The sequence below is a fragment of the Nicotiana sylvestris genome, chromosome 7, assembly GCF_000393655.2.
Source record: "Nicotiana sylvestris chromosome 7, ASM39365v2, whole genome shotgun sequence".
NCBI classification, from domain to species: domain Eukaryota; kingdom Viridiplantae; phylum Streptophyta; class Magnoliopsida; order Solanales; family Solanaceae; genus Nicotiana; species Nicotiana sylvestris.
Genome location: NC_091063.1, coordinates 70,812,319 through 70,828,112, shown reverse-complemented (window position 1 = coordinate 70,828,112; position 15,794 = coordinate 70,812,319). Strand labels below are relative to the sequence as shown.

The window sequence follows — 15,794 nt, the reverse complement described above, 5'->3', positions numbered from 1 at the left end:
CTCCCTCCGTCGATCATTGCCCTCACGACCACCAAACAAAAACCCAGTCGGAACCCTACACAAAATAGACCCTTCCATCCCCCCGTCGCAACCAACTCCCACCACCAAACACCACCTCCGTGAAACCCACCATTGTTGCCGCTAACCGTTTCCTCCACTGCGTCCAGCATCTGTCAAGCAGCAACGACTGTTGCTTTCCCGGTCGTCGCCCCAGCTCCCTCTCCGTCTCGCGACCACCATCAACAACCCACCATCCCTCACGAACCAGCTTCATCGTCACCCTCCTCGCCTCCAGGCCTCCATAACCCTCGACCCTACAGTCAAAAACCATCAGCCCACGTCCACTCCTCATAGCTCCATCAAACCTGTCCGGACTCCCTCCATTAAATCCGACGACCATAGTTGTTGCTGGTGCGTCGTCACTGCCCAAACGACCCTCCATAGTTGCTCCTTCCTCACGCCAAACGACCACCGGAGCCCCGGCAAGCAGCAGTTGTTGCTGCTGCGTCGTCACTGTCCCTCGACCCCTTCTGCTTCATCTCGGGTCGTCGACAGCCTTTGGCCTGAGCTTTCTGTTTCGGTTGAGTTCGACCTTGTTCCGTTGAGGTCGATGTAGAGGTTCGGTCCATGGCTCTATGCGTTTCTGTTTATTCAGGTTAGTAAACCTCGATGTATTAGATAAAGAAACTTTACGTTAAATGTTCGAAGATGCAATATAGAAATTGATATGATAATTTTCTGCTTATGTTTTCATCGTATGCATTTTTTGCTCATTTTGCGTTATGTGATTCTTGTTTATTCGATGTCATTCAATTAAGTTGGACTAGTTGTTTTATGACACAAGTTTGACGTTAATTTGTTCGTCCTTTCCTTCGCTTAGTTCATTCAAAAAAAAATTATTATTAGTACATGTTATTACTACTCCCGAAATACTCATTCGCTAAAACTCTTTTTATTAAACTTCTAACAAGTTATGAGATTTTAGTTGTAAAGAAGCTGTAAGGTTTAGTATGGTTAAAGGCGTAAAAATGGCATCCCTTTAAAAATATAAAAAATAAAAAAGATAATAATAATAAAAAATAAAATGAGACGAGCCTCGCCAAATAAAAGGGACAAATTATGGGGCCCTCACAAAATATATGTATTAAATACTTAGATTCCGGGATGGGCCGTTTAGCAAATTTCACGGCCCTACCCAAAAAATAATAATGCGCTAGTTGGTTTAGGCGCGCCTTTAATAATGTTATCTCCCTAAACTCGGGTGCACATTTATGTGACCCAAATCCAAATCTCAACGAAATCGAAATGTGTCTCTAATCACGGGCACATTGACTGTGACGTGGTATGAGATGCATTTCCATGACGTTGTAAATCCTTTTAATAATGAAGGAGACGAGCCTCGACAAACAAAAAATGCACAAGTCGCGGGGCCCTCTAACTGTATATATATATTAAAACACTTAGAATTCGGGACAGGCTGTTTAGCGAATTTTTCGGCCTTCCCCAAAATAACAATACGCTAGTTGCTTTAGGTGCGTCTTAATAATTTATTCTCCTTAATTCGGGTGCACATTTATGTGACCCAAATCCAAATCTCAACCGAGTCGAGATATGTCAATAACCACGGGTGCATTGATGTAACGTGGTTCGAGATATGTTTTCACGACGTTGCAAGTCCTATAAAAATAACAGTGAATGATAAAAGCGGTTAAAAGATAAAAATTGCACATAAGTTCATATTTGTATAAAATCAGATAATCAAGCCGAATATAACAGTTGAGCGACCGTGCTAGAACCACGGAACTCGGGAATGCCTAACACCTTCTCCCGGGTTAACAGAATTCCTTATCCGAATTTCTGGTACGCAGACTGTAATATGGAGTCATTCTTTTCCTCGATTCGGGATTAAAATTGGTGACTTGGGACACCCTAAATCTCCCAAGTGGCGACTCTGAAATAATTAAACCAATCCCGTTTCGATTGTCCTTTAATTGGAAAAAACTCCCCCTGCCCCCTCGCGGGTGCGGAAAAAGGAGGTTTGACAGCTCTGGCGACTCCGCTGGGGATAATATAACCCGGAACCACTGGTTCAGGGTTAAGAATTCGAGCTTAGAATAATTGTTATTATTTGGCTTTATTTATTATCTGATTTTATTATATGTTTGGGCTCAATGTGCTAAGTGATGCTTTTACCGCTTTAATATTATTTAAACTGTATATAAATTATGCCGAAACCTTTCTCTTCTTACCTCCGGGGATGTGCTTACTGGTTGAGACTCCCTATTCTGTTAGTGTCATACCCTAAATAAAAGAGGCTCGGAAAGTTTCTAAGCCGGCTGGCCTTTTGGTTCCCGGAAAGGAGCTCGTTCCTCAACTTGAGTTGTCCGCTCGGGTACACTGTCTAGAACACCGACCCAGGTTTTGAACATAGAATAACGTGACTTCATGCCGGATCCCTAGTAGGAACATTTATTTGCATCATGTGCATTTGACTTAGGGGACTCAACATAGGGGTTGGGTCCGTCTAGGACAAGCAACCTGAAAATAATAGACCATCTTATGGCATCCTATGTGCTACATGTTGCATTTAGTCAAGGCGAATGGGTCATTTGGTCATTTCCAGCATAGTGTTTATTTTAATCAAAAGCATGGGGAACATTTGTGGAATCCAAAAAGCCTTGGAATTCCCCTAGGTCCCCCACGCTTCGTTTTTGGGAAAGCACATGGGGAACATTTGTGGAATCCAAGAAGCCTTGGAATTTCCCTATGTCCCCCACGCTTCATTGTTGGGAAAAGCGCATGGGGAGCATTTGCGGAATCCAAGAAGTCTTGGAAATCATTATGTCTCCCATGCCACATTTTTTAAAGAAATAATAAATATAAAAAATAAAAAAATATATATAAAACAAAGCATGAAAATTCAAAAGATTTTGTATGTTTTCATTATTTTCCACGGATTAAAAAAAAAATCGTGAAAAAGAGGAGAAAATAACAATGTAGAGATGTGGCTACTTATTGTTAGAAAAAAGAAACCAATGTCCGAGTAGTATCGAAACTCTGCCGAAATTTTGAAAATGAAAAAAAATGTCTTGTTAGTTTGTTATATTAAAACAAAGGAAAAATAAAAAAAAATCATCATTGTTCTGTCTTGTTTTTTTCAAAAATATTAAAGAAAATAGTTTGTTTTGCCATTAAATGAAAATGAAAAAGAGTCTGGTTTTTAAAATGTTTTATTTTATTTTATTTTGTTTGTCTATGAAAATGCCAGAAATAAAAATAAAAAGAGTCGGGCGTTGAATGTGATTTTATTATTTGTTCCAAAATAAGTATATATATAATCCAAAAAAAATTCAAAAGAAAATTCAAAATTCAAAAAGATAAAATAGATAAATAAAAAATCCGAAAATATTTTGATTCTTCTTTAGAAAATTCAAAATTCAAAAAATACTTTTTTTAAAGCATTTCTTTATTAAAGGTAAAAATTCCAAAAAAAAACAAATTCTTTTTCTTTGGAATAAGAAAAACAAATGAAAAAAAGAAGGAATGTTTTACGTTAGTTAGTTTGTTTGTTATGAATGAAAATAATAGTTTGTTTGTTTGCTATATAAAAAAAAAGAATAGAAAATGGAAAAGGGTCTTCTCAAAAATAGTTTATTGACCCGAACTACGCGGGTTTGATTCTCACCGGATGTGAGATACGTAGGCAACCCTCATCGGGTCCAACCCCCCTTTTGTTAAAAAAGCCAAAAGCAAATAAATAAATAAGTCGGGTGATGCTGTTTTATCAAGACATAGCCGAATGTTCCCGAAAGGGACGCCGGAAGACTGACTTTGCATAAACAGCCACCTTTGGGTCATTTTTAAGATTTGGTCCAGTTGACCCACACATCCTTAAAAATTTTCGTCCCCGAGACGTTGAAAGGCTGTGTTTGCAATATTGAGTTTGCTAATTTGAAAAACGATAAAAAGAATCATGAATAAGTCGGGTGATGTTGTTTGTCAAAAATAGCCGAACGTTCCCGAAAGGGACGCCGAAGGCTGACTTTGCATAAACAGCCACCTTTTGGGTCATGTTTAGGATTTTTTTCCAGTTGACCCACACAGCCTTAAAAAATCTTCGTCCCCGAGACGCTGAAGAGCCGTGTTTGCAACACCAGGTTTCGTTTTAATTTGAAAAAAAACAAAGAGTCAGCGGTCAGGTGAATACCGTTTGAATTTTTAGTTAAAATAAGCCGAGCCAGCTTCAGCAGCGTCTTAAACCGTTCTTGCCGAAATAGCCTTAGAGTATCTTTCATTTGTCGAAAGGCTATTTTCGTAAAATAACGGACAAGTTTGTAAAGTGTCATAAAATAATCCTCCCCGGCCTCAAAATTCATGTGAAAGTTGGAAGGAGCTACATTTGCAAAAACAACCATTTGGTTAAAATTAGCAAACGGGGAAAGGAAGCTGGCCTTTTTTGTTTTGAGGTTATAAATCTTTTAACTAGAATATGTGGGTTGTTTGATTTTTGAGTTTGTTGGTCATCTTTCAACCCTTGAAACCCAGTTTGTTTTATTATGAAAAATGATAAAGAAAAAAAATGTTTCATTGCTGTTACCTTTCATTTTGTCCGAACTACGCAAGGTCTGATTCACGCGGGGACGTGATACGTAGGCAATCTCTATAAGATTCGACCACCACTAAAATAAAAATAAAAAAAAAATATAATAATAAATAAATAAAAGAGAGTGTGGAAGATTTTCAGGGGGCACAATTGTCTAACTGCTTAGGTACATTGTATCTCTGATATATGATTGTCTGTCCAATGCCCTAACACTAACGTGATGGCTTCCCTTTGATGTGTCCATATATAGAAAGTGGTTGGTTGTGGTAACTCCTCCCTGCAAAGCAAAATCAAAGGACAATGGCTCAGAACCGCAGAACCGAGTGGGTCGGTACTGATGACCGACAACAATTGATCGAACGGAACAGCGGGTTGGTAGAAGAAGTGAGAATGCTGAGACAGCATGTGGCAGACATGTATCAGGCATGGATAACGGGAAAAGCACCACCCCCTCCACCGCCAAGTCTCTTGAGCTCGGTCATTTCCCAAGCACCCAACACCATAATGGAAGATCCCCCATACTCTCCATCCCAACCCACTTATGGCAGCTTTCCCAGCTACCCGAGTAGCTCCATCACTCCTCAATGCTTCTCCGCTCCCCAACACCACTTCTTTCCCCGCCATACTTCACTTTCCAGGCACCCGGCTCCACAAAATGCCTACCCACCTACACAAGCCTACCAAAAGCCACCTGGATCAGGTTTCCGGCCCTGTCAACATGCAAGAATGAAGAGGCTATTGAAAGGAGGAAAGACTCTCACCCCTATTGGAGTATCTTGTGCCAGTCTGTTTGGAAGGCTAAGGCATGCTGGCTCGATTGAACCACTCCCCGCATGTACTCCAAATCCACTTGCAAGGAGCTTTGATCCGGCAGCGCGATGCGCCTACCACTCCAATGTCATAGGGCACAACATTGAGAGCTGTCATAGTTGGAGAAGGGAAGTAGAGAAAATGATCCGAGAAGGGCGGGTTGTGATTAATAACAGTGACATGGAGCACTCGAACCCCCTCGAGAACTTGCCGACGGAGGTTGATGAGATTGAAGCTGGTAATGGTCTCGGCAGTATTGATGCAAAGCTCAGTGGCTAAAATGCCAATTTTGATAAAGTGGGAGGACGTTTCGTTCCTTGGTCAGCAAGAGAGAAGCTTGTGGTGGCTCATTTTGTTGTCATTTCTGTTGTTCGGATTATTAGGGTTATAAGTCGGATGTTGTCTTGTCCAGTTTGTTTTAGGATTTTGTTCTGGATTGTTTTGTTTGTTTTGTTATTTAAACCATTTCACCGGTAGTCTAATACAAAATCCGGTCTTTTATTATTTCCAGTCATCTTTTTGTTTAGTCCTTTTGTCATTTTGTTCAGCGCCGATTCTAGTGACATGACATGCGCACACACTTTGGGCCTAATCTTAAAAGTTAATCATAAAACCCCAAAAGGTGATCAAAGCATTCAAATGAAATAAGAACGGTTTGAGATTATTTGGAGCCCGAGTCATGTGGAACTAGGGCAAGTTAAACACAAAGAAAACCGTTAAAAAGCAGAGATTCGCCAAATTGGCATGAGGGTCGTTCATAATAATGAGAGTGTCGCCCAACGGTGCTTTAGAAGTAACAAATGAACAAACAAATGTTGAATATAATTGTCAAGTCCAGCACCATCAGAAGAGACTATAAATTTAAATTGTGTTGTTTGCACTTGGCATGTTTTGAAGACTGAAATGACGAAGGCATTTTGTTCTGCTACCTAAACACTTTATCCTTCGTTAACCCCTTTTGAGCCTTACTATTTTTCTTTCGTACCCCTCGTTCGGAATCAGTAAAAACGACTAGAAAATGCAAGCATGGCATAAAAAAAAAAGAAAAAAAAAAGAAAATAAAACAACAAAACGAAAAAGAGAAAAAATGAAAGAAGAAAAAGAAAGAAAGAAAAATGATAACAAAAAAAAAAAGAATCAAAAGAAAAAGAGGAATTGGGAACTACGTTTGACCTGATTCCTCAAAGAGGATACGTAGGCGCTTCACGGCTCGGTCATAGTTTTGAAAAATAAAAATAAAAATCAATTAAAATATCCCCAAGCAAGAAACTGGGGCAAATGTTGCGTTTGTTGTAAATAAATCTAATTCCGAAGGTTGTAACTAATAGCCCAAAATTAATGTATTTTTTGAGCCTTTTATACCCTTTCTTTCTAGCCTATCCAAAACCCACATTACGGTCCAAAGAAAGACCTTCTGATCAGTCTTCAAAAGATGCCAAGTCAGACAAATGAAGAGTCTTACCGGCGAACATAACATTCTGTTCCACAACAGAAAGGACTCTAATCTCCAACAGAAAGAGTCATACCGACAACACTCCAAATCCCCCAGCTGGAGAGAGATATAAAATGAGAGAGTCTTATTGGTGAAAACCTTCACAGGCACCATAAGGCGATGAAAGCTGAGAGAAGAACCAAAAATGAGAGAGACTTGCTAGTGAAAACCCTGCGGGCACTACAAGTCGAATAAGATTGAGAATCAGATAGGGAATCGCCAATTGAAGATCTTGAAAGATGATTGATGGTAGGCCACATACGCATGTCATGGCCATTAGAGTCGGTATCTGCATTTGATAGGTTTTTATTTATAGTTTCTTTTGTTAAAGAGTCATTTTTTTCCTGTTTTTTTATTCTGTTCCCTTTTATCTTTTTCCTTTCATAGAAAAATCCACAATAGAGTCTGTCTGGTTAGAACAAGTGTGAAATGACTTCAAATATGCCATCAGCTTTTCAAGATGAGATCTGACTAGTACATCCAAAAGGTCGGGGAAATGCCAGTTTCCAAGCTATGCCACAAAAGAAGAGGGATATCCCCAGCAGGAAGAGATTATCCCCAGCACATAATATCATCCCCAACAAGTCGTTGAATACAGTGCAAGGAAGGAGAAAAGGAAAAGTCATCCCAGTAGGAGTATCACAACCAACCACCATGTTTTAAACTAACAAATTTTGTTGATTTGAAGCAGGTAAAGGAAATGACATTGATGCCAGAATTGCATGCCACAAGGGATATTATCAAACTGGGGCAGAAAACTTTCCTTCCATTTAGAAAATTTTCTGGAAGTCAGGTACCCCTAGCTGATAACATTTTACCCAACAGTGTTATCCCTAGCAGTTTCGAGGAGTCCAACATCAGTTTGGTGAAAATCGGTATCCTCAGCGGTTAGTCTTCGAAGGAAGAAGCTAATAATAATAATAAAAAAAAAAATGGGGAAGGTAGAAAGGGAAAATTCATCCCAATCCCCAGCAAGTATTCGAGGTAAGACATTTTCAAGTCTTAAGGATATTTTGGGTTCATCCGCCCTCGAATAGGATATTTTGGGTTCATCCGCCCTCGAATAGGATATTTTGGGTTCATCCGCCCTCGAACAGGATATTTTGGGTTCATCCGCCCTCGAACAGGATATTTTGGGTTCATCCGCCCTCGAATAGGATCTTTTGGGTTCATCCGCCCTCGAATAGGATATTTTGGGTTCATCCGCCCTCGAATAGGATATTTTGGGTTCATCCGCCCTCGAATAGGATATTTTGGGTTCATCCGCCCTCGAATAGGATATTTTGGGTTCATCCGCCCTCTAATAGGATATTTTGGGTTCATCCGCCCTCGAATAGGATCTTTTGGGTTCATCCGCCCTCGAATAGGATCTTTTGGGTTCATCCGCCCTCGAATAGGATATTTTGGGTTCATCCGCCCTCGAATAGGATATTTTGGGTTCATCCGCCCTCGAATAGGATTTTATTTTTTCTAAGTTGTTTGTTTGAAGACAGGCGCCCACCTGAATAACGAGAGGAATACTTTTTGTCTGTTCATTTCATATTTTAGGCGCCCACCTGTATAACAAGGGAATACATTTCACGTCTTTTCCAATAGGAGACGCACTTCCTAATTTGAAATCATTAAAGTTTTTACCCATAGGAGATGCATTTCCTCCTAAGTTTGTTTCACTTTTACCCAAAGGAGACGCATTTCCTCCTAAGTTTATGTTTTACCCATAGGAGACACATTTCCTCCTAGGTTTGTTTTAGTTTTACCCATAGGAGACGCATCTCCTCCTAGGTTTGTTTTAGTTTCACCCATAGGAGATGCATTTCCTCCTAGGTTTGGTTTAAGTTTTACCCGTAGGAGACACATTTCCTCCTAGGTTTGTTTTAGTTTTACCCGTAGGAGACGCATTTCCTCCTAGGTTTGTTTTAGTTTTACCCATAGGAGACGCATTTCCTCCTAGGTTTGTTTAGTTTCATCCATAGGAGATGCATTTCCTCCTAAGTTTATTTTAGTTGATTCATAGGAGATGCATTTCCTCCTAAGTTTGTTTTAGTTCATTCATAGGAGATGCATTTCCTCCTAAGTTTGTTTTAGTTCATTCATAGGAGATGCATTTCCTCCTAAGTTTGTTTTAGTTTCACCCATAGGAGATGCATTTCCTCCTAAGTTGTTGTTAAAAAAAAAAAAAAAAAAACCTAGTCTGATGAACGTCCTAGGATCAAAATCTTAGTCTGCCGAATTTTTCTCCTGAGATAGAGACCTAGTCTGATGAACCTTCTCCTAGGATCAAAATCTTAGTCTGACGAATTTTTCTCCTAAGATAGAGACCTAGTCTGATGAACCTTCTCCTAGGATCAAAATCTTAGTCTGATGAATCTTTCTCCTAAGATACCAAAAAAACAAGACCTAGTCTGATGAACCTTCTCCTAGGATCAAAATCTTAGTCCGATGAATTTTTCTCCTAAGATAGAGACCTAGTCTGACGAACCTTCTCCTAGGATCAAAATCTTAGTCTGATGAATCTTTCTCCTAAGATACCAAAAAAAAACCAGACCTAGTCTGATGAACCTTCTCCTAGGATCAAAATCTTAGTCCGATGAATTTTTCTCCTAAGATAGAGACCTAGTCTGATGAACCTTCTCCTAGGATCAAAATCTTAGTCCGATGAATTTTTCTCCTAAGATAGAGACCTAGTCTGACGAACCTTCTCCTAGGATCAAAATCTTAGTCTGATGAATCTTTCTCCTAAGATACCAAAAAAACAAGACCTAGACTAATGAACCTTCTCCTAGGATCAAAATCTTAGTCCGATGAATTTTTCTCCTAAGATAGAGACCTAGTCTGATGAACCTTCTCCTAGGATCAAAATCTTAGTCTGATGAATCTTTCTCCTAAGATACCAAAAACAAAAAACAAGACCTAGACTGATGAACCTTCTCCTAGGATCAAAATCTTAGTCCGATGAATTTTTCTCCTAAGATAGAGACCTAGTCTGATGAACCTTCTCCTAGGATCAAAATCTTAGTCTGATGAATCTTTCTCCTAAGATACCAATAAACAAGACCTAGTCTGACGAACCTTCTCCTAGGATCAAAATCTTAGTTTGACGAATTTTTCTCCTAAGATAGAGACCTAGTCTGATGAACCTTCTCCTAGGATCAAAATCTTAGTCTGATGAATCTTTCTCCTAAGATACCAAAAAACAAGACCTAGTCTGACGAACCTTCTCCTAGGATCAAAATCTTAGCCCGATGAATTTTTCTTCTAAGATAGAGACCTAGTCTGATGAACCTTCTCGTAGGATCAAAATCTTAGTCTGATGAATCTTTCTCCAAAGATACCAAAAAACAAGACCTAGTCTGACAAATTTTTCTCCTAAGATCAAAATCTTAGTCTGATGAATCTTTCTCCTAAGATACCAAAAAACAAGACCTAGTCTGACGAACCTTCTCCTAGGATCAAAATCTTAGTCTGACGAATATTTCTCCTAAGATAGAGACCTAGTCTGATGAACCTTCTCCTAGGATCAAAATCTTAGTCTGATGAATCTTTCTCCTAAGATGCTAAAAAAACATTTTGAAAAAAGAGTCATTTTCTTAAATCCAGGCGCCCACCTGTATAACAGAGGAATACATTCAGTCTTTACTTTCAAGTGTTGAAATTGGGAGCCCGCCCATAATAACAGAGGAATACATTCAGTCTTTACTTTCAAGTGTTGAAATTGGGAGCCCGCCCATAATAACAGAGGAATACATTCAGTCTTTACTTTCAAGTGTTGAAATTGGGAGCCCGCCCATAATAACAGAGGAATACATTCAGTCTTTACTTTCAAGTGTTGAAATTGGGAGCCCGCCCATAGAACAGAGGCATACATTCCAGTCTTTAAATTTCTTGTCAGGCGCCCACCTACATAACGAGTGGAATACTTTTCAGTCTTTAAATTTCTTGTCAGGCGCCCACCTACATAACGAGTGGAATACTTTTCAGTCTTTAAATTTCTTTTCAGGCGCCTACCTGTATAACAAGAGGAATACATTTTAGTCTTATACTACAGATTTTGGAAATCAGTAACCCCACCGGAAGGTAGAAGGTTACAACAGGAATCCCCAGCTCCGGGAAGCAGAAGGCTACAACAAAAATCCCCAGCATTCAACCAAGTTATAAATAGCAGAAGCTCGCCTCAAGAATGCGAGTCAACATCTGAGATGGTCGACAAAAGCTGGACACAACATAAAAGAAAAAAGAAAAGAAGAAGAACAAGAAAGGAGAAAAACAAAAAAGGAGAAAAATACGGAAGTGGAGAACAGATGTGATCTGTTCAAGAACTAGCACCTACAACTAGCAAGTATCAAGGTTCAAATCCAAAGTCTGTATGAAGCACTATTCAAGACTCAAGACCAAGTTTCAGAAGACTTAAAGATAGGAATCCTTGTAACAAGTAGCTGATAGGCTTAGTTAGTCTTTTTCAGTTTTCATTTTTGTTGTAATGACATGACCGCGGACCGGAACCTCAACGGAACGGCACCTCGATCGGCTCTTCACCTCGGTACACTCCACTATCTCTCTCATTTCCGAACTACACGTGGCCTGATTCCTGTATAACCAAGGATATGTAGGCATCTCAGATACCAGGGCTCGGTCACATTCCCTCCCTTTCCTTAGTGTAGTCCGTCCAAGTAATGGTCGGGTCAAAAACATGTCTAGTCGTTCTTTGTCGGAAAACTCTTCGTGTTTCCAGTCAAAGAGGGGCAGCTGTAGACACCGGATTTTTGACCCTCCCCGAGAATTTTCACATTTTTAGCGTGAATATGTGAAATTGGGTCTAGTATAGCTATTTTTACTATTTTTACTTTATTTCGTTGCAAAAAGAAAAATTACAAAAATATATATATAAATTTTAGTTTATGTATCTCTCATAAACTTGAAAAAATACAAAAATTGCACTTTATTTTTGTACTTTATATAATTTCGAAAATTACAAAAAAATATAATTCTATTAATGTTTTATAGTCATTTTAACTTTGAAAAATACAAAAAATATTACTTCATATTTTATCTTAATATTTAAAAAAACGAAAATTACAAAAAATAGTTTTATTAATATTTTGTAGCTATTTTAAATCTTGAAAAATATTTAAAAAAAAGATATAGTTTTGTTTAAATACTAGTCTTATTTTTAGTAGTTATTTTGCTTACATAGGACTAGTTAAGCAACGTGTTCCTATTTTTCGGGTCCGGGCAAAAGAATAATATTCGGGTTCAAACTACCCGGTTTTAGGCCTAATTTTCGGACCTAGCCCATAATAAACCGAGTCCAGGACACATGGGGAACCCCACCACGCGTGGGGGACACAAGTCTCGAACCCCACCACGCGTGGGGCTCATTTTTCTGGGCAAAACCATTACAAATGCACGGGCATGACTTTTGGAAAGAAAAAGAAAAAACGGGAATTTTGGAAATTTTTGGGTACTGTACATCTTCTTCCAAAAGAAGAAGAAGAGAAAAAACCTAGGAGCTCCCTCCGTCGATCATTGCCCTCACGACCACCAAACAAAAACCCAGTCGGAACCCTACACCAAATAGACCCTTCCATCCCCCCGTCGCAACCAACTCCCACCACCAAACACCACCTCCGTGAAACCCACCATTGTTGCCGCTAACCGTTTCCTCCACTGCGTCCAGCATCTGTCAAGCAGCAACGACTGTTGCTTTCCCGGTCGTCGCCCCAGCTCCCTCTCCGTCTCGCGACCACCATCAACAACCCACCATCCCTCACGAACCAGCTTCATCGTCACCCTCCTCGCCTCCAGGCCTCCATAACCCTCGACCCTACAGTCAAAAACCATCAGCCCACGTCCATTCCTCATAGCTCCATCAAACCTGTCCGGACTCCCTCCATTAAATCCGACGACCATAGTTGTTGCTGTTGCGTCGTCACTGCCCAAACGACCCTCCATAGTTGCTCCTTCCTCACGCCAAACGACCACCGGAGCCCCGGCAAGCAGCAACTATTGCTGCTGCGTCATCACTGTCCCTCGACCCCTTCTGCTTCATCTCGGGTCGTCGACAGCCTTTGGCCTGAGCTTTCTGTTTCGGTTGAGTTCGACCTTGTTCCGTTGAGGTCGATGTAGAGGTTCGGTCCATGGCTCTATGCGTTTCTGTTTATTCAGGTTAGTAAACCTCGATGTATTAGATAAAGAAACTTTACGTTAAATGTTCGAAGATGCAATATAGAAATTGATATGATAATTTTCTGCTTATGTTTTCATCGTATGCATTTTTTGCTCATTCTGCGTTATGTGATTCTTGTTTATTCGATGTCATTCAATTAAGTTGGACTAGTTGTTTTATGACACAAGTTTGACGTTAATTTGTTCGTCCTTTCCTTCCCTTAGTTCATTCAAAAAAAAATTATTATTAGTACATGTTATTACTACTCCCGAAATACTCATTCGCTAAAACTCTTTTTATTAAACTTCTAACAAGTTATGAGATTTTAGTTGTAAAGAAGCTGTAAGGTTTAGTATGGTTAAAGGCGTAAAAATGGCATCCCTTTTAAAATATAAAAAATAAAAAAGATAATAATAATAAAAAATAAAATGAGACGAGCCTCGCCAAATAAAAGGGACAAATTGCGGGGCCCTCACAAAATATATGTATTAAATACTTAGATTCCGGGATGGGCCGTTTAGCAAATTTCACGGCCCTACCCAAAAAATAATAATGCGCTAGTTGCTTTAGGCGCGCCTTTAATAATGTTATCTCCCTAAACTCGGGTGCACATTTATGTGACCCAAATCCAAATCTCAACGAAATCGAAATGTGTCTCTAATCACGGGCACATTGACTGTGACGTGGTATGAGATGCATTTCCATGACGTTGTAAATCCTTTTAATAATGAAGGAGACGAGCCTCGACAAACAAAAAATGCACAAGTCGCGGGGCCCTCTAACTGTATATATATTAAAACACTTAGAATTCGGGACAGGCCGTTTAGCGAATTTTTCTGCATTCCCCAAAATAACAATACGCTAGTTGCTTTAGGCGCGTCTTAATAATTTATTCTCCTTAATTCGGGTGCACATTTATGTGACCCAAATCCAAATCTCAACCGAGTCGAGATATGTCAATAACCACGGGTGCATTGATGTAACGTGGTTCGAGATATGTTTTCACGACGTTGCAAGTCCTATAAAAATAACAGTGAATGATAAAAGCGGTTAAAAGATAAAATTTGCACATAAGTTCATATTCGTATAAAATCAGATAAATAAGCCGAATATAACAGTTGAGCGACCGTGCTAGAACCACGGAACTCGGGAATGCCTAACACCTTCTCCCGGGTTAACAAAATTCCTTATCCGGATTTCTGGTACGCAGACTGTAATATGGAGTCATTCTTTTCCTCGATTCGGGATTAAAATTGGTGACTTGGGACACCCTAAATCTCCCAAGTGACGACTCTGAAATAAATAAACCAATCCCGTTTCGATTGTCCTTTAATTGGAAAAAACTCCCCCTGCCCCCCTCGCGGGTGCGGAAAAAGGAGGTGTGACATATACATTTGGTTTCCGCAACAATAACTTGTAAGTGTCACAGTAATCTGCATCTGCAGAGTGATAGTTAACCCAACTCTGAGTCTTCTCAATCCAAATGATACGCATAGTTTTTCCAAAAGGTTTTATCACTAACGTCGAAATAACTGATTTGTTCACTAGTTTATAATTGTAATTAATTTCCCTACTGTTCATGATCAAGCCAAAATAGATGATCGAGTTGTTCACCATGTTGGGTGCACCACTCCACCGAAGACCATTCCATGGCCCTGCTCTAAAAGTCACATTAGGGCGTTTTCTCATAAGGTCTTGCGGATAACCAGTGGGATCACAGTGATAAGTATGTTCCCCGGGAGCAGGATCGTCATTACTTCTCCACGAGCTAAGATACCTTTCTAGTTCAGTCTCCAAGTCCGTTCCAAGTTTCATACCGGCTAGCAATGTATTGCTAGGATAATCAAAGCTTTGCCCGAGGAAATTTTCAGGATTTGGATCATCTACATCCCTCACCACAAAATTTCCAGTGTCCAGCAACAGAGCAACAGGATTTTGCACAGTTGTTGATGAATTGGTTGACCAAACAGTGGCATTAGTATCATTGACAAGAACAACAAGACCTGACTGAATGACTTTCAAGACCCCAGATTTATTGGTGACAGGAGCTACTCTATTAGCAACCCAAACTGGAGTAATAACAGAAGGTTTCTTGTACCATATTCCAACATATCGATTTGTAGAAGTTTCTCCTGAACTGAAGAAACCCAATTCGAATGTTCCGCCAGAGGAAACAATAATTTCACCATCTTTGATAAACTGAGTTGTAGTTATGATATCCCCTTGACCATTAACCTTTTAAATTAAAACTAAGGAGCAGATTAGTAGACTGAATAGAAATGTATCCATGGCTATACTTTGGTTGCATCTTTCTTCAAAACAGTTAAAGAGAATCTATCTAACTGTGTAGGGTGGATATGACAAGTCAATATGTCCTGTCTCTCATGGTCTTCTCTTCCGTAGGTGGTCTGAAAGACGACCAAGACTTCATTTTGCAGGTCAATTCCAAGTATATAAGAGAACCAGCTCTTGATCATGGGTTTAGGGAGCAGATGGCGTGGCTTATTTGCTGCCAAGGAATGGAAATACGATGCATAGTACTAGTATTACTGATACTTAGGGGTCGTTAGGTTCAGAACATTTATATTCCTGCCCACATATAATATGAGATACAGATAATACCTAGATTTTTATATCTTTATATTGGTATTAGCTATATTTTATAACAAGACACGAGATAAATATAATCTCAAATTTTATATCGAGATTAGTTCCCCAGTAAGCAA

General features: G+C 39.5%; 1 protein-coding gene across 1 annotated transcript; it reads right to left on the bottom strand.

The window, feature by feature from the left end:
* Positions 1-14,397: 14,397 nt before the first annotated feature.
* LOC104231917 (G-type lectin S-receptor-like serine/threonine-protein kinase At4g27290) lies at positions 14,398-15,545 on the bottom strand. Its single transcript, XM_070151741.1, has 2 exons — positions 15,366-15,545; positions 14,398-15,303 (listed from the first exon to the last, which is right to left on the bottom strand). The coding sequence occupies exons 1-2, from the start codon at positions 15,543-15,545 to the stop codon at positions 14,398-14,400; spliced, it is 1,086 nt and encodes a 361-aa protein (XP_070007842.1).
* Positions 15,546-15,794: the final 249 nt, after the last annotated feature.

What these genes read in the sequence shown, in the direction of transcription:
- LOC104231917 (XM_070151741.1), bottom strand. Translation starts at nt 15,545, where the DNA reads ATGATCAAGAGCTGGTTCTCTTATATACTTGGAATTGACCTGCAAAAT. An exon ending in TGAAGAAAGATGCAACCAAA is followed by an intron (nt 15,304 to 15,365) that starts GTATAGCCATGG and finishes TTAATTTAAAAG; the next exon opens with GTTAATGGTCAAGGGGATAT.